Source organism: Macrotis lagotis, chromosome 3, assembly GCF_037893015.1.
Source record: "Macrotis lagotis isolate mMagLag1 chromosome 3, bilby.v1.9.chrom.fasta, whole genome shotgun sequence".
Taxonomy (NCBI): Eukaryota; Metazoa; Chordata; class Mammalia; order Peramelemorphia; family Peramelidae; genus Macrotis; species Macrotis lagotis.
The window spans coordinates 21,503,521-21,523,208 of NC_133660.1; the positions used below are offsets into that span (position 1 = coordinate 21,503,521).

Genomic DNA, 19,688 nt, shown 5'->3' on the forward strand with positions numbered 1-19,688 from the left:
TGGCTCCACTTGCTTCTGCCTTACCCTACTGAGGCGATTGACATTTTGCCTCAAATGGCCACCATTTCTCTTTTTTGCTGCTCTTTACTCAAGAATTTGTCCTAACACATATGGGCTGTCTTAGTGCCACTCAAGAAGCCTAGAAGTGGTCGGAGCTGCCCTGCCTTAGTAGAGGGGACTCCTCACTCAGAAGGTCTCTGTAGCCATAAAATCACCAGTCCAGCCCCTAGACTTCTCACATGATTTCAGGAAGGACACTTACCTTTATTACTGTTTCCTGATGCTTTTTTGCCAAAATAGTCACAGATCACGCCAGCATCCTCGCTGTGACGACAGTTGTGTTGCCCAATGTCCTGTTTGATGCAGTCAGCCAGGTTTCGCTCTTTCCCGGTACACTTCACATTGTCTGCGTGAATAGGCCCTTTTCCTTCCCCAAAATAAGCCATGGTTCTTGCTCTGGCAGGACCCCTGGAAACACAACAGCATTACTACAGTGATCCTACTGCCCCATTTATATATGGGGAGAGCTCTATATCACCATCATAATGTAAAACTAAGCTTTCACAGCATCACTGTTGTTGAGTCATTTCTGTCTGACTCTCTGATCCCATTTGGGCTTTTCTTGGGAAAAATACTGGAGTGATATGCCATTTCTTTCTCCAACTCATTTTTACAACAAAAAAACTGAGGCAGATAGGATTAAATGACTTGTCCTAGATCATAGAGCTAATAAGTGGCTATGGTCATATTTGTATTCAGGAAGACTCCTCCTCCTGACTCCAGTCCAGGCACATCTAACTGTTTATACCACCATAGATTTAGAATTAAAAAAGTACATTTGGGTCATCTCAGCCAATCATCACATTTTACAGAAGGAAGCTATGAAAAGAGGTGAAATGATTTAAAAACAAGTCTCTGACTTCAATTCCAAGGACCTTTCCCTTGTTCCCTTAATATATAATGGAACATTCACTACAATGCTTCTTTTCCTTAATATGATGAAAGAAGCTTATTTTTCAATTAGTTTAACCCTAACCCTCTCCTCCAATACTGCATCAACAGGTGGAGGTAGTCCTAGGTTCTCAAAGCCAATGGTAGTAGAGCCAAAACTCTGGCAGTTCTTGCTAACCTGCCAGGGCTCACCTGGGCTTCCCTGCAGGCAAGATGACAAGATGGAGGGAATTCCCTGAAGAGGGAATAAACAGAGAGTTCCAGTTTTTTTGGGACACTTCAGCTCTTAAACATTATCTATAAAGGCAGAAAAGGAAAGGACTATACTCTGAGACATGGTGGCAGTACCCACACAATGAAAGCACAAATCCTTAAAAACTGAAGTATTCATTATAACTATTCAAAAATTAATATAAATCTGAAAAACTCCCTTCCCTGAAGCTGAGACATTTAGAAATAAAATTTTAGTTGATAAACATTCATGAAATATATGTCCAAAATAAACCTCTTCAGATCCCCTCTCACTCCCCACTGACCCATTTTTTTTTCCTTGCTGATCTATCCAACATTTTTCAGTTAATGAGTCTAAGAAAATATCTTTTTTATGATGTACAATTTGGCTTCTGATCATTAGGCAGATCAGATCATAAAACACAGAAGATTCCAAGTAAAACATCTGGAAGAAGAAATCAGATGGTAAAGCTACAGATAGAAGACCCTTGATTTGGAGAAAATAATCCAACGTTCATATAACACGAAAACCTAAATCCCCACTTCACCTATCAGCAAGGCAAAAGTTTATCTCCCATCAGGTTTTGAGATCAGATATGAAATTCTCATGTGCTATGTTTTGATGATGCCTTTTTCCTGGGTTGAGCAAATATGTTAGTGTAACTGTCAGAAGGGTTCTATAAGTGCCTGTTTTCTCTTTGTCTTCTGTCTTCATTTAATTTAAAATGTTTATATTGATGATCATTAGGGAGATTGGGCTATATATTTTTTTCTCTCTGTTTTGACCCTTCCTGATTTAGGTATCAAGACAATATTTGTTTAATAGAAGGAATTTGGTGGGATCTCAACTTTTTCTGTTTTTTTGCAAACAATTTATGTCCTATTGAAATTAATTGGGGTGGCTAGGTGGCGCAGTGGATAAAGCACCAGCCCTGGAGTCAGGAGTACCTGGGTTCAAATCCGGTCTCAGACACTTACTAATTACCTAGCTGTGTGGCCTTGGGCAAGCCACTTAACCCCATTTGCCTGGCAAAATCCTAAAAAAAAAAAAAAGAAATTAATCCTTCATTGAATGGTTGATTATAAATCTGCTTGGTTTTGCTTAAACAAGACAGATCATGAAGAAGGGTGCTGTATTGTAGGAAGCATAGAAAGAAGCTAAAAACATGTCTAGAGGAGGATGACCAGGATGGGGAGAATGGTGGAGACCATGCCAAATGAGGCTCATTTGAAATAACCAGGGAGCTTTAGACTGGACATGTCAGCTATGGGGAAAAGAGATTAGTCTATTTTGCTTGGCTTTAGAGGCTAGAATGAGGCTGATTTCAGCTTGATAGAACTGCCTGTGAGTGTAATGAGCTTCCCTGGGGAAGTAGTAAGCTTCCCATCCCAAGAGACCACTGAGCAAAGATAGGAGGACCACTTATCAGAGAAATCATTTGAGGGGTGTTGGTCAGGAATGGCTCTAACCGGATGGACACTGAGTTTCCTTCTTATTCAGAGTTGGAAAGCTTCAGCCTCTGATTCTAGAATCCTGACATGCTTTCAGCACTATGGGCAGAGTCCCCCCTCCCTGGGGCAACAGAATTTTAAGTGAGAAAATGGACCTTGATTATAGACAGAAAAACGAGGACATCTAAATGTTAACCAGAGGATCCTTACTTGTAGCCCAGCTGCCGACACACCACAGTCGCATCTTTATCAGTCCATCCATCATCACAAATTGTTCCCCATTGTCCATTTACAAAGATCTCCACTCGTCCTTCCTTCTTGTTCTCTCCATCCATCAGCCTGATAGGTAGACCTGAAATAAGTCCAAAGTATGAGGACTAAAACTGAAGTCAAAATACTAGGCATCATTTTTTTTATCATCATTCTACACATTCAAGTCAAGAAATGTCTATTAAGCCCCTACAGGATGCAGAGCATTGTATGTATGAGACTGTATATTAGCAATTCCCCAAATCTGAAATATCCTCGCCCCTCTTTGAATTTCTCAAGGGTGACGTGCCATTCCTCATCAACCTCCCAGCTCAGAGTCCTTCCCTTTCTCCAAGGCTCAGTTCCTCCCTGAAGCAACCCCCAAACCTCTTTCACTGCCATTTACTCCTCTCTTCAAATGTCCTTGTGTTCTCTAATCTATGTGTGTGTATGGAGTCTCCCACAGTGGAATGGCAAGTTCCTTGTATACAGAGACAATTCCACTTTTGTCTCCATATCCCTGGCATCTTGTACCAGGCCTTGTACAAAGGAGGTGATTGGTAAATGCTTGCTGAATAGCATTTAATTAGGGATTATAATTATTATTTCCATTTTCATGCCCTCCTGGGAAATTTAGCTAATCTTTTTGATTGTTTCCGCCTATGCATGAGCACTGTCACAAATGTATCGGGAAAATAAATATTTCAAACAAACACTTCCTGTAATTTCCTATCTGCAGGAGTGAGATGAGAAATTCATCCTCAGAGACAAAACATTTACAGATGAAATTCATTATTAGATCATCATATTTTGCAGCTTAGAGTTTTTAATCTATTACTGATCCCTCTTTAATTAGAAAAACCTATGCACAAGAAATGCTAAAACATTTTTGTGATATAATCCAATGTAAGTTGAATGCCAGTTTTTTTATTCATTTGGCATTGCTTTTTGACAAACATCTATAATCTGACTCCAACCTACCCTCGACTAATGTGAGAATGCCCAGACTCCAGTGGCGACCAGTCCATTCTAAAGCTGAACAAGCATCCACTTAGGAGCCTTACACTCTGATGCATCCTAATTGAAGAAGCTAATTTGAGTAATAAGTATCACAGAAACTGGAATCCTTAACATGGAGTGCTCAGTCCAGAATCTTGGTGGGTTTTTTTTAATATCTGGGAACTATGTTTCAGTGTAATTGGTTTCCTTTGTAATCCTATGTGTTTTATTTTATGCATTAAAAAATATCATTCTGAGAGGAGGTCCATAGACATCACTGAAAGGCCAAAGGGATTCATGATACAAAAAAAGTTAGGAAGTTCTATGGGATGAGGAAAGTAAGAATTTAATTATTCTACCTTGGTCAGGATGACCTTCTGTTCTGGGGGTCACATTTGGGGCAGAACAAAAACAAGATGAAGAGCATATGTGGAAGGATGTCTGGTAGGTGAACATATTTCCTCAGAGAATTATTTGAAGCAACTGGGGATTTTGAGCCTGGAGGAGAGGACGTGGGATATGGGGCAGGATGGAAGGACATGAGAGCTGTGTTCAAGGAAGTGAAGGACTACCATGTGGAAAAAGAATTCATCTTGTTTTTCTTGGTCCAAGAGTTAAGAAATAGAAACTACAGAAATGTTGATAAAGAGGTATATTTGAATGTGATGAAAGGAAAATGCTTCAGAATTGGAGGTCAACAAAAGCAGAATGATCCACCTCTAAAGCAGTAGGTTTGAACATCGATAAGCAAAGTCTATATGGTCGTTTATCCAGGCAGTTGTAAAAGGGGATTTCCATTCAAATTGTGCCAACTGAGATTCCTTCCTACTCCCACATTCTTTGACTGATTAGAGCTTCATAGCTTAGAGTAGGAAAAACTGTTTAGTCATTTTTTTCTAAAGTCATGATAATTCTTTGGAATCCCTTGGTGTTTTGGGGGGGGCAGAGAAACTGGAATGGTTTGTCATTTCCTTCTCCAGTTCATTTTTTTAAAAATCTTTTTTGGGTTTTTTTGGCAAAGGTGACTTGCCCAAGGTCACACAGCTAAATAATTAGTGTCTGAGGCTGGATTTGAACTCAGGTCCTCCTGACTCCAGGGCTAGTGCTCTATCTACTGTGCCACCTAGAGCCTCCCAATTCAGTTCAGATGAGGAAATGGAAGCCAACAGGATTAAATGATTCACCCAGGGTCACCCAGCTAGTAAGTATCTGAGACTGGATTTGAATTCAAGTCTTTCTGACTCCAAGGCCAGTGTTCTATCCACTGTGACATTTAACTGCCTTCTAAATTAAAAAAAAAACTAAATTCTGGTAAATCTGAAAGGCTAAACTGTATGTCTTAGGATGTTTTCATACCTTTTTAGCTTTAATATATCAGGATCTTATGTTTTTTGGAAGCCAAAGTAAAGACATTTTGGGTTTCATTATTTGAAAATCTGGTACATCTAAATCTCAGGACCTCCTTGCTTCTCACCTGTTCTATTTTTAAATGCCATTTTCCCATGAGTCTCTACTTTGTCCCTTCCCTCAGCTCCATCTTCCACACAACTGTCACCATGCCACTCTCTTACTCAAAAACTTTACTGTTAGAACAAAATAGAAGCTCCTCTTTGTGATCTTTGGGCTTCTCCATAATCTGATTCCAATATACTTTTCTATCAATCTATCAATTTTGTTTGGAGATAGATTAGAAAACATCCCATGGAGCATTGAGCTCTCCTTTGCCGCTGCTGGGGAGATATATGGTTCAACATTTAAGGGTTAATGCTTTGGGACGACATAATAAACTCTGGAGGGTCCCTTGGTTTCTTTCACCCCAGAAAATGACAGATAACACGTGGTGTTGACAAAGACTGCTGCACCAAAGCCATATCAAAGAAGCTGACTGTTGAAGAACAGCTTACTCTGGACTTCAAAAGAAGTCTTTCTGTCTCCATCTCTCTTTATCTTTCTCTGTGTCTCTCTAATCTTTCTCTCTAATTTCTTTATTTTTCTCTAATATCTATTTCTCTTTAGTTTTTGTTTCTCCAATTTCCCCATCCCCCATAATCTATATTTCTCTCCAATCTCTCCTTATCTATGCATCCTTCCCTGCTGCCTACAAACATCTTAAAAAAAAAAATCAGTGAAACCTACTATTCCTCAAGATACTGTGTAGCACCATTTTTCATGGACTGCTTGTCAAGCCTGCCACATATGACCAGTTTGGGTCCTCTACAAGGTAGACTGCCTGCTTCTCCCCTTAGGGATCTAGGCAAATCCTTGAGGAGCATGACAGTTTGGAGTACCAGGTCTTCTTTTCTTCTTTTCTACATCTTCTCTCTCTCAGGGACACCCCCTTGACTTCCATGGGATTGATTATTGTCTCGATGCAGATGACTCACAGATCTCAATATCCATCTCCAGTTACTGCTGAGCCACAATATAGCAGCACCAACTGCCTGAATGTTCTAAATCATACATTATGAAAATTGGATGTTGCATAGTATTTTGAGATACCACATGCCCCAAAGAGACCCTGACATCCAACCCACTTCTATTCCAAATTTCCCTATTTTTTTAAGTGTTTGATCATACTTCCAGTCACTCAGGTTCACAGTATCAGAATCACAAGGGCAAGGCCAATCTCAACTCTTCACTCCATATTGGTAGGATATAGTTGCCAGGTCTTGCTATTTCTATCTCCAAAGCATTTCGAATAGCTTTAAAACTTCCTTATTTCTAGAGGAAAAAATCAATTTCTAGATTTTATCAAAATGCCATACTTTCCCTTTCCCCTAAAATGATTATTTATTTTGTGAGAATGTTGTCAGTACTTGGTAAATGTACTTGTTTTCTCCTTTAATAACTCCTTTGAGTTCGGGGACCATCTCCCTTTTGTCTTTGTACCCTCAACTCTTAGCCTGACCCCTTATATCTAGGCCTTATTAAATGCTATCGATTAAGTGATGGATTGAGAGTTTTATCTTAGGGCTATGCCTTGGCTCCTGTGGTACCTTCTAGCCTGATGTCCAAGAACTCCATCTTGCTGCAGCAGAATATGTCTTTAAAAAATGAGTTGTTGGGGCAGCTAGGGGGCGCAGTGGATAGAGCACCAGCCCCGGAGTCATGAGGACCTGAGTTCAAATCCAGCTCAGACACTTAACAATGACCTAACTGCGTGGCCTTGGGCAAGCCACTTAATCCCACTGCCTTGCAAAAATAAAAAAATAAAAATAAAAATTTTAAAAATGAGTAGTTGAGCCGGTTTGGCAGAACTGGCAGCTGTGGAAGGCGCCCAAGGATGGAGGCAGTGGTGTTCGTCTTCTCGCTCATCGATTGCTGCACCCTCATCTTCCTTTCCGTCTATTTTATAATTACATTATCTGATTTAGAATGTAACTACATCAATGCTAGGTCTTGTTGCTCAAAATTAAACAAGTGGGTGGTCCCAGAATTGATTGGCCACACTATTGTTACCGTATTAATGCTTATTTCATTGTACTGGTTCATCTTTCTCCTCAACTTGCCTGTTGCTACCTGGAATGCATATCAATTTATTATGGTGCCAAGTGGGAACATAGGAGCGTTTGATCCTACTGAGATACACAACTGAGGGCAGTTGAAGACACACATGAAGGAAGCCATGATCAAGCTTGGTTTTCATTTGCTTTGTTTCTTCATGTACCTTTATAGTATGATTCTGGCTTTGATAAATGACTGAACCTGGAAGGAGATGCTGAAGTTGGGAGTCCTACACTACAGTGAACAGTTGAGGAGCCAGAAATGAGTTTAGTCCATACCTATAACTGTGTCCATTAAGCAGTATATTTTTTTTACTCTTTGGACAAAAAAACAAACAAACCCAAAAAAACTATTTTTGCTGTATTTTTACCACATAAAGTATTTAAAAAACATGAAAAAAAATAAAATAAAAATAAAAAATGAGTTGTTGACTGGGCAAATTAAGATATATGAATGTGATAAAACATGATTGTGCTATAAGAAGAGATGAAAGGGACAGTTTTAGGGAAAACTTGTATGAAATAATTCAGAGGGAAGTCGACAGAACCAGGAGAATACACCAAAAATGAGTAGTTTTGAAAAAAGTTAAGGACTCTGGCCAATGCAAAGATCTTCTGTGATTCCATAATGTTACCCGTCACCTAACAGAAGTGAATGAATTACTATGCAAGATGAGACACATTCTTGGATATGAATAGTATAGAATTATATTTTGATTGACTTCGGACACTTGTCACAAGGGTTTTTTCTTGCACAGCTAAGTGTTCTGGAGTCAGGACCTGAGTTCAAATATGACCTCAGACCTTTAATACTTACTTAGCTATGTGACATTGGGCAAGTCACTTAATCCTTGCCTTGCAAAAATTTTTTAAAATGGCTTTTGTTCTTTTTTTTTTGCTTAGTTGGGGGAGGGGAAAATACATGCTCATTATTTAGCAAATAATAAAATTAAGTTTTAAATAAATGTATTGCCATGATTCTCTTTAGTGGTGCTTAGTCCTGGTAGCAGGACTTACAATCCCTACTCTGCTAGACAAACACAATTATTTAATTCTTAAAATGAGTCCCGGTAGTTAGAAATGAGATGATACCGAAAGTAAGGAACTCATTGAGGTCTACCACAAAGGGAAGACTGGTAGTCAATGGGCAAGAGAGCTAACATACCGGTAGAGAATCTGTGCACATCATTGTCTGGGTGGCAAGTGATGTGAATGTCCTCTTGGTGACTGCAGTCATGCTCTCCCCACTTTGCTCTGGAACACTGAAGGAAAGCTGTCTCCTTTCCTGAACAGCTGACTTCATCCAACCAGATAGGCCCCAGACTTTTTTCAAAATGGCGACTAGAAGCCTGTTTGCCATACCTGGAATGAAGACAGAAGACTGTTTTTTTATAACTGTTGTCTCTTGTGAGTCCCAAACATTAATAAGTATTAATTAAATTTCATGTTATTCCGATGGATTAAATATTCATCCTCTTCCTCTTCCAATCAGGAAATAGAAACCTAAGAGGAAGAACTCCCCAGAGTATCATCCAGTCTAATATGTGTAGGGGGATCAATAACATACTTTGTGCATTATACACAATTCCCTTTTTCCTTTCTCAGTTTGGGCAATGTCTAGATTCCAATCTGCTTCCTTAGTTGCTTTATCTGCCAGAGAAACACAAAGGAATGAGAGATAAATCTCAAATGAATTTGTAAATATTAATTCATCATGCTGGCAGATTTCTCCCCTGCAGCAATTATAGTTATCAAAAGAGATGTTTCCATTAGAATTATGAAACTAGATAAATAATAAATAAGAGAACCTGCAAAGTGCATTGCAAATCTTTTGGAGTTGTTGGTGTCATGGTCTTCTTAGAGAATGGAGGATAAACATCATCATGCTATTAAATCATTATAATTGCATTGTTTAGATAATTCTGCATATGTGTTTGAACTGTTCCATATGATCCAGAGCTACCATTTCCCCCACACACATCTCAGATGATCACTGTGGCTGAAAAGTGAATAATCTTATATTAAGACAATTATCATTTCTCATGGGAATAACAAGCAGGCATTTCAATCAAGGCTAAACATTGTTCTCCATCTTCTAATGGGAGAAATTGATGTTTTGGAGTAATCCCACACTTCCCTCTGGTCTTTGAGTTATCAGAAGTAAGCTAGATAATTCCAACTGGAGATGATTGACCTCTCTGCCTCTTCATGATCACACCATGTACCATCCCCCCCATACAATACATGATGTTGATCTTCATCTGTCCATACTTTTTCCCTCAATACTAAAAAGAAAAATCAAAGATTGGGCCTCTTGGTTTGAACTAGAGAGAGTCATCTGCCTCTCATGAAAGCTCAGATAAGGAAAAATGTATGTGGCTCAAAGGAGTAAGCACAGCTGTTGCTGACTTGCCTTCCAAAATGATCCCATTTCAGACAGTGGGATAAATAGGAAGTGAAGAAATCCTATTTATTATTCTCTGACATTTTTTTTCTTTTAGGTTTTTTTTTTTTGCAAGGCAAATGGGGTTAAGTGGCTTGCCCAAGACCACACAGCTAGGTCATTATTAAGTGTCTGAGGTCACATTTGAACTCAGGTACTCCTGACTCCAGGGCCAGTGCTCTATCCACTGTACCACCTAGCCACTCCTTTTCTGACATTTTTAATCAAGTAAATAACTAGTGCCGTTCCCATAGTGCTTTATGGTTTTCAAGGCACTTACAGATATTATTTTATCTAATTCCCACAATGATCACGTGAAATGATTGCCAAAGGCATTATTATCCCCATTATATAAACTCGGAAACAGAATATGAGAGTTAAATGACTTTACTATGGTCACACAACTAGGAAGTGTTTGAGATGGGATTCAAATCTCAACCTTCTTGATTCTCAAGACACTTAATTCTTGTATCCTACTGTTTCTCTAAGAGGATCAGGTTTGTAAGGAGCCACAGTGGTTTTAAAAAAACTCCCTTTATTTTTCCACTAAGAGATAAGGCAAATAGGACTTGCCACAAGAACTATTTGTTAATATTCCAGACACTGCTCTAGCAACTGGAGATACAGCTATAAAGGATGAAACAATTCCTTCTCTGGCTAGCTTACATTTTAAAGGGGGGAGACCACAGCCTACAAGTAAATAAATATGAAATATAAGGAGAATAAATGAAACAAAAATTCAAAGTATTTAAATATATTCTCTTTTCTTTTTTTCTTTTTTAGGTTTTTTGCAAGGCAAATGGGGTTAAGTGGCTTGCCCAAGGCCACACAGCTAGGCAATCATTAAGTGTCTGAGACCAGATTTGAACCCAGGCACTGCTGACTCCAAGCCCAGTGCTCCATCCACTACACCACCTAGCCACCCCTTAAATACATTCTCAAAGAGGACCAATGACATTATAAAGGTGATGCCAACTTGTGAGTTAATTGGATTTAAATGAGGCAGTCATCAGCCTCAATTTCTCCTCCCAAGTTATCAGAGCCCAGTGTCAGGAAAAGAGTCAAGATAGCTGGTGATGACAAGTCATTGGAGGGGAGAGGACTAGCAGTTGGGGACTCAGGAAAGATTTTTTTTTTAGATTTTTCAAGGCAATGGGGTTAAGTGGCTTGCCCAAGGCCACACAGCTAGGTAATTATCAAGTGTCTGAGGTCGGATTTGAACCCAGGTACCGCTGACTCCAAGGTCGGTGCTCTATTTACTGCACCACCTAGCCACCCCCTCTCGGGAAAGATTTTGTGGAGAAGGTAATTCAGATGTGGGTCTGATCATCATGGATCTGCTGTCTAAGTTCAGGGAACCTGTTCTTTCCTCAGAGGTTACCTAGAAGGATGCTTTCAAAAACTGAAATACTATGTAGTGATGATGTTTATTCTTTGCCAGAAAGACAGTGTGTGTTTGTGTGAATTTTCATTCTTTTATTTTAAAAGAACCAGAAAGACTCATCTTCATGAGTTCAAACCTGGCCCCAGACACTTATTAGTATTTTTGACCCTGGGCAAATCACTTTCTCCTATTTGCCTTAGTTTCCTTAACTGTAAAATGAGTTGGAAAAGGAAATGGCAAATGCCAAGAAAGCCCCAAAAGGTTTCATGAAGAATTGACTGAAAAACAACTCAACAAACTACTGCTTTAAATGACTGAATTTAAATTATTGAAGTAATATTTTAAATGATCATCTTTGGAAAAAATATTATCTTGATCTTATCTTTCAAGCACAAGGCAGGGAGATATAGAAAAGCAACAGACAAAAACCATTCAAGATTTTACATTCAACTCTTAACCCACAGCCACCATTCAGGAATTTAGTATGTGGGAGCCATGAAGTATTTCTCATGGAAGCATGACTGTTGGCTTTCAGACATCCAGACTGGGAAGCTAAGGAGGAATTCTGAAGGTCACATCCATGACAAGGGGTACTGTTTTCCTGAACTACAAGTGATCAACATCATCCAATTCTAACACCAAGGATAACATAATAGCCAATGGTGAACTCTGCCCTCTTCTCTAGCTCCAGCCATGTGATGTCAGGACTGGTCCATGCAGCCAAGGACCCAACAAAGGAGATGTTCTCTTAGAATAAACTTAGCCATTAGGAAAAAAAAAAAAAAAGAACTGGTATCTTATTGTCTGATCTTGCTGTCTCTTATACTTTATGTGTCTTACTTAAGGATATGATTTCTCTATCATACTCAGTTTGGATCAATGTACAGCACAGAGATTGACAAATTGCTTTCTGTGGGGGGGGAGGGAAGTAAAATTGGAGGAAAAATTGTAAAACTCAAAATAAATAAAATCTTTAATTAAGAATAAACTCAGACAGTCACATCAACAACTCCCAAAGTTACTTAAAAAGCAAGAAAAGGCCCACGTGTGACTCACAGATCCCAGGGGTTACATAAGTCATCTTCTTATGATCAATGGGGGAAAGAGAGGACAATAGAAAGGAGAAAAATGTCCTTTCGGACTTTACATTTTTTACTAGGATCCTGGGATCTGGAGAAAGGAGACCCCTCATAACAGATCATTTGGTCTAACAGCCTTATTTATATAGAGGAGGAAATTGAGGCCTGGGGACAGAAGAGACTTGCCCAGGATTATTCAGGTAGGAAGGAGCAGGGGGACTCAGGATTTCAATACAATGCTCTGGTTGGGGGAACACATGTTTTGTTACCACCCCAGACATGACCCAGAGTGGCTATCACATATTGAAGGGTAGTGCCTTTCAGTGGGTAGGACCTGAGAATCATCAGGGGTTTCACTGTTCAGTAAGAAGGACTCTTACTTAAATCCCAGCTGCCGACAAGCCACCTGGGTGTTCCTCTCTGTCCACCCATCATCACAGATGGTACCCCACTGACCACGGTAATGCACTTCCAACCGTCCCTCATGACTGCCCTTCCCGCCTGCTAGTCTCAGGGCTCCATCTGTGAAAAGAAATAAGAATCAGTCCTCGTCCAGAGAAACCAAAGCCTTTCTATTTCACCAAAAGGGTTTGAAGGAACTTTACTTAGTCTCATGCTACCCTAGCCTGGATAACAGATTGCTTTATCCTCTCACTCACAAATGGAAGTACAGACCTGTCTCAGTGGCCTGTTCCCATCCATTCTATATTAGGAAGGGAGGAAGGCTTTTGTCTTGTTTTTTGTTCCCTCTGAAGACTGGCCCAACTTTCCTGTTTATACCATTTTAACAGATAAAACATTCTTTCTAATTTATTTATCTTCTTCTGAATCTCCAAGATTACAGATGACTCTAAGGTACCTTCTTTGTTCTGACCTCATCCATCCAGCTCATAGACATGGGCTATTTCTACTCCAAAGAAGAAAACTAGAGGACCTTAGTAACAACTCAAAATTTCTAAAAAGAAAAGATAAGAAAATAGTTATTCTAAGGAGTAGGGCGGACACAGCAAAGTTGTAGGATTTCAGAGCAGTCACAATAAATTCCTCAGGAGTCTCAGGTGTATGTTTGTACCAAGTACAAGTGAAGTGTCTTTGGTCTTCAGTAAATAAATCCTGATCCAAGAGTAACCACACTAAGTTGTCCATCCTCTTTGATTCCGTAATCTCATTGGTCAGAGATAAAATGAACTCCAATATAAAACTAAATATTCCTAGCAACAGTCTGTAGTGGCAGAGAACTGAAAAAAAAAACTTGTTCCTGTTCATCAGCTGGGAAATGGCTATGGACAGTAATTTATGAATGTAATTGGATTTAATTGTGCAGCAAAAATGATCAATGAGCAAGTCAGAAAAATATGGGAAAATCCATATGATCTGAGCAGAGCACAAGAATAAACCTAATGAGCCTGACAATTTAAATTAGGGGCAGAATGTCTGATCCACAGACCATATAAGGCCTGCAAAACCATTTGATCTGGTGCTGCTCAAAATTCAATAAATCTAGAAGTTTTTTTTAGGGGTGAATTAATTAAACGTTTGAGTATGGCAGGCTAATTTTTAAGTTGATAATTTTGTTTGGACAAGAGTGGTCTTATAAATATCCAAATGACCCTTGGCAGAAAAAAAAAAGGTTCCCTACTCCTGATCTAAATGAACAAGCTACAAGCCAGGCACTGGCGATACAAGGACAAAAACGAAGATGTCTATAATCTTACAGAAGAGCATGCTGCACAAATATTGCAAACAGAAAGAACCCTCAGTGAAATTTGAAATTATCTTTGGCAGAAAAAACACTTTGTGTGGAATAACTAAAACTCTAGCAACTTTCTAAACTTCATTCAATTCAACAAATATTAATTAAGTGTACATAAGTGACTTGGGCTGCTTCACCAACTTTGGTCTATCTATGATTTCATCAGTGCTTGTAATCTTGGCAGGGATGCAGATTGTAGCAGATCTATGCTTTCTCATCCTGGGCCTTTCCATGTCATGGTGTGTGTGTGGGGGGGATGGTTTGGACTATGTGTTTGTGTGTGTGTGTGTGTGTGTGTGTGTGTGTGTGTGTGTATTTTGCTAATGATGATGTCCTTCCTCTAGTTCTCCAGTTCTCCTACTATGGTATGGATAATAGTTGAACCTACTGACAGTCCAATGGGTATTCTTGGATTTCTCGACATCTTAAACCCATTTCTTCTTCCAATCTTACATCTCTCTGAAGATGTCCTTTAAATCTCTTGTCCAGATCAATTCTTGGCTGGCAATGTATCATTGCTTGCCCAAGCCCACCATGTGTTTACCTATCATCCTTTGGGTAAGCCTGAGTTTTAAATCTTTAGGCCATTGGTATTCTACAACTTGTATTCACTGGATATATGAAGACATGATGAGAACATTTTGGGCCTTCAAGGGGTGGGTACTTCTGGTGGGAAACAACAGGTATGTGCATAAATATGATACAAAGATAACCATTAGGTGGCACTGGCAAGCAAGCAAGGCCAGGCTGTCAAATAATCCAAGTCTGGACTTAGGTCTAAAGGCCGAGGGACTCATCTTGTCCCTGGTGTGTGGCTTTTATTTAAACTCTTTTATTTAAACACATGACCTTTTTCAAAGGAAAAAAGAAAAAAGGCTACCTGGGTCAGCTCACTCTCCCATCCCCATGCCTGTACCAGTTCAGTGGTATTGTCTTCTCTTTCTCAACAATCATTAAAAACTAACTAATCAGTTCTCATTTCTAATTAATTAAAACTATAGTTCCAAACCTGCAATTAGTTTTCATTGGCAAAATCCAAATCTGTTTTCCAAAATCCCAATAATTTAGCTTTCCTTCTCTTCCAGGTTTGATCTCCCCCAAGCCCAAACTTGCTATTTCCTTAGGGGGGGAAATGGTTTTTATTGATGTCTTTTGTGGAGGTTTTTAACATCATCATAATATTTCCCAGTATTATTCTCTCAACCTCCCAGAACCGTTCCATTTAATATATAGTATTTTTAAAAAGAGGGGAAAACTCAAAACATCTTATCAATACTTTGAAAAAGTCCAAAATATGCACTAGGAAACCTATACCTCCCATCTATCTCCATGAGTGGTAGACTGTTTTTCATTCAATTTCAAATGCATAAGAAGAATCCTAAAATACCACTAAAAGAAATGAAAACTTGTTCAATCTATAGCTAGAATGAGAAACAAGGGATATGAGAATTTTAGAGATGCTAGCTGGATAATTCTAATACCCAGAAGCTGTTTGGGGACTAAGGGGAAATTATGTATTGCTTAGTGGCTTTTAGACTTTTTCTTCCCTCTCTCTACCCCTTCTTCTTTTGGGATATGGGAAAATAGGAAATAGATAAAGGAAGATAAGAAGAGTGAATCTCTTTGTAGAAAAGTGTAAGGGGGATCCAAGCTGGTGTTATAAGAGCATGGCATGGGTGTGAGACCTAGACCTGACATCCCCATCCCATTACTCCTCTCTAGATTGGTTTGCTCACCTATCTTGCATTCATACTAATAACTTGGGGGGTTGCATGGGACTGGGGGGTGGTGTTGGTCACACAGCTATAACTCACTTTGGGACTTTAGGAAGAAACTCTAGTGTTGAAAAACTTTACATTTTTTTTACTATGAATTGTAGCTTTTGAGTCCCCACCAGAATGCTTTCCATTTAGCAAATCATCCAAGATGCCAACATTTATCCCAAATATTTATTAAACTAAATTTACAAAACAAGAATAATCAAAGTATCCCATTCCACCAAGGTACATGGTATCCATGGTGAAAAGGACATACAAACTTGGAAAACCACAACACGAAGGGGCATGAGTAAGGACCAGATGTTCCTGGAAAGACAACATGGGACTGCTTGAGCCTGGTGGGGTGCTAGTCCCCTCAGGAGCAGGGATACAGATGGGCAGGGTCATTTCTTTGTTGAACTTCTCTATCCTGCTCTGTTGGCCATCCTTTTGGCCCTGCTGAGCCAGTAAAACAAAACTCCCAGGCAGAAGACTCTAACACTCTTCCAGTTAGCTCCCTTGGTTAGATTCTGAAGGGTTTTCTCTTCTCAGGGTTGTAGGGAAAAGCCAAGATTCTTCTCCAATCAGGTTTTCCAAGTAGTGGTAAGATCTTAGGTCTGTGGCCCAGTGCTGAGGACTCTGCTTATATACATTCCATTATATACATTTTTGACCCTCAAAGGACTTGCCTCCATCATGTCTACTACTCTAAAGCAAAGTTTCTTGTGTGAAAGGACCCACTTCAATCTCATGATGAGAAACCAACATCCACCTTTCTGTCAGTCCACAAACAGCTAAGGCCATATATTTCCCAATAGTTCCCAAACGGTTCTAGGTATCAGATTAACCATCTACCATCTTTATAGTTTTCTTCTCGTTTGTATGTAAATTAAATTCTGGGAAACTGTATACTTTGGCCATCTTTACTCTGAGTCATTTTCTTTTATCTGTTTCCAATGGTTCATCTTCTGCCCTTTTCTATTAATAAAAGTGTTCAAGTCAGAAGGAGGCACCACCCTGTCCTGGTCTCACCAAGAGACACTCGTTGTTTCTTGCCTGACTGGTACAAGAAATCTCTGGATTATCCCTTCTCTATATCCAAAATGTCCTCAGTGCTTTGAGACCCTCTGATGGTAGAATGGAAACAACTGTCCATGCCTGAACCCCATATCTAAGTTCAATCCAAGGGCCATACAGAGTCTTCTATGGTCTAGAGTTGATGTGTTATCTCTTCCTTGAGGATTTGGCGGAAAGAATTCTATTATTCTCCCTAAACCGGACCTATACACATGGGCCTAGGCTCATGTTCTGAGAAGCAAACGTGAGGAAAGAGTGCATTCCAAGAACCTAGAAATAGACTGTTGGGGAACAGTGTAGTTTGGCTGAAATATAGGTTGAATGAAGGGGAAATAAGGCTGGAAAGTTAGTTTTGAAATAGATTATGGCTTGGATACTTATAGTTTATCATAGGAAAAAAAGAGAGCCACTTAAGACTTCAGAGAGAAAGGAGCATTTTAAAGAATCAAACCTTAGAAAGATTATTTTGGTAGTTGTGTTTAGGGAGAATATTTGAGAGAAAAGTCAGTTTAGAAGCAGGGAGATCAATTTGTTGTTATTCAATTGTTTTTCTATCATGTTCAACTCTTTGTGACCCCATTGGAGTTTTCTTGGCAGAGATATTGGAGTAGTTTGCCATTTCCTTCTCCAGCATATTTTACAGATAAGGAAATTAAAGCAAATAGGGTTAAACAGCCAGTAAACAGAGTCACACAGCTGGTGTCTGAGGCTGAATTTAAGATTTTCTGATTCCAGGTCCAAAATTTATCCACTGAGCTACCTAGAGAGGTCAGTTAGGAAACTGAACTAGGATAGGGACTGTGAGGATAAAGAGCAAGAAATGGAGGTCAGAGATGGCTGGGAGAGTAATAGCAACAAAAACTTGAAAAAGGGGTAAGACCCAAAGAATATTATAAAGTTATATTTTTTTAGGATTTTGCAAGGCAAATGGGGTTAAGTGGCTTGCCCAAGACCACACAGCTAGGTAATTATTAAGTGTCTGAGGCCACATTTGAACTCAGTACTCCTGACTCCAGGGCCAGTGCTCTATCCACTGAGCCACCTAACTGCCCCAAATATTATAAAGTTATGAATCTGGATTCTGGAAGGATAATGATTCCCATGGTAGAAATAGGGAAGTTTGGAGGGGGGGCACATTGAGGGGGAAAATAATTCCACCTGAGCCATATTAAATTAACAATATTTATGGGACATCCTGGGAGGGAGATCAAGGAAGCAAATTTCCAAGAGCTTGATAGTGTATGACTGACTTCTGGGAAGAAAATAGGGATGGCTATAGGGTTTTGGAGTCATCTGCAGAGATTGAGCCCCTGAGAGTCAGGAGATTTCCAAAAGATAGAATTTCTAAAGAAAAGATAGGAGAGCCCAGAAGAATGCCCAGAAGAATTCATGCTAAAGAGCCAGGATCTTGGGATGATTCAATAAAGGAGGAATGGTTAGACAAGTAGGAAGATAACCAAGTATGAACAATTTACAGAAGCCAACAGAGGAGAAAGATGGTTGATAGAACCAAAAGGTGAAGAGAAGAGATCAAGGAGGATGAGGATCAAGAGCAATTAAGAGATTGTAGGCAACCTTGGAAACAGCATTTTCCATAGACAGATTGAAAACCATTTGTTGGGTCTGCTTTGAGGATTCTTTGGAGGACATGAATTAGATTAGACAAGTTGTATCAAACTCAAATAAAAATAGGACCCACCTTGTAGGTCACATATTGAGTTAGAAAATCACATGTTAATATTATCTATGTTCTACAGCATTTTATTTTGTTTCCTAATTATATATTTTTTAAATTTTTTTTATTTTTTTAAGGCAGTGGTGTTGACTTGCCCAAGGTCATACAACTGAGGCTGGATTTGAACTCAGGTACTTCTGATTCCAGGGTCAGTGCTCTATCCACTGTGCCACCTAGCTGCCCTACCCTAATTACATTTTAGCCTCCTTCTGGACAAACTTGGAAGTGTTCTTGGCCATCTGTTTGATGTCTCTGATCTAGCTAGTCACTGAGATCCACTCCAACTTTGAAATTTTGATTTAGGGATCAATGATCACTTTGTAGAACATGGTTTTAGTCAAGTGTTTGAAAGCTAGATGTCAGAGAACTAAGATGGATTGGGTCTTGGAGGAGGGACGGCAAGTGTATACTGTTCTTTCCAAGAATCTGATAATACAAAGGAAAGAAATAGAATGAGGGAGTAGCTGAGTCAAATTAAGATTTTTTGTTTTTTAGGGATGAGGAAGACATAAATATGCTTGTAGAAAGGGAGTTAGTACAGATGATAGAAAGTGACTGAAGATGAAAGACAGCAAGGGAAATGCCCTGAAGGAAGTTCATAGAGGAGAAGGGAAGAAGTGGGATCAAAGACTCAAGTAGAAGGGTTGTCAAGGAGATGGGCCATCTTTTCTTTAGAGACAGGAATAAAGGAAGAAATAGTATGAAAGATTCTTTTTCTAGGATGGCAATAAAGAATTCTTAATATTAAATGAAGGTTAGGAAATGGATACATCTTCAACTCATTAAAGCAACAGACACCATTAGACTGTTTCAAAGCAAATCAGAATCTGTCTCCTTCAGGACCTAAAAGTCAGTAAATTTTAAGAACATCCAATGTTTTAACCTATATATTCATCAGTCTTTGCAACACTGATGATTTGGTCCAATCTCTGTCTGCCCTTCAGTCTAGCCACTTCCTCATTCCCTTATGAGGGCACACTTCTCAGACTCTGGCTCCTGGGAATAATGAGAGTTCCCACTTGTCCTCATCTCTGAGGCTTATATAGGACTTACACCTGAAGATTGTGAGATGGGG

The 19,688-nt window shown here is 39.3% G+C and overlaps 2 protein-coding genes across 2 annotated transcripts in view; one reads left to right on the forward strand and one right to left on the reverse strand.

Annotated features, from left to right (window-relative positions):
- PRSS12 (serine protease 12) overlaps positions 1-19,688 on the reverse strand; it is a 94,264-nt gene that overhangs the window by 32,281 nt on the left and 42,295 nt on the right. The window contains 4 exon segments of the mRNA XM_074228308.1: positions 263-468; positions 2,845-2,986; positions 8,551-8,747; positions 12,672-12,813. Of these exon segments, the coding sequence (XP_074084409.1) occupies positions 263-468; positions 2,845-2,986; positions 8,551-8,747; positions 12,672-12,813 (687 nt within the window).
- Positions 7,157-7,738, forward strand: LOC141516002 (protein cornichon homolog 4-like). The gene is made up of 2 exons (XM_074227361.1): positions 7,157-7,433; positions 7,466-7,738. The coding sequence occupies exons 1-2, from the start codon at positions 7,166-7,168 to the stop codon at positions 7,555-7,557; spliced, it is 360 nt and encodes a 119-aa protein (XP_074083462.1). The 5' UTR covers positions 7,157-7,165; the 3' UTR covers positions 7,558-7,738.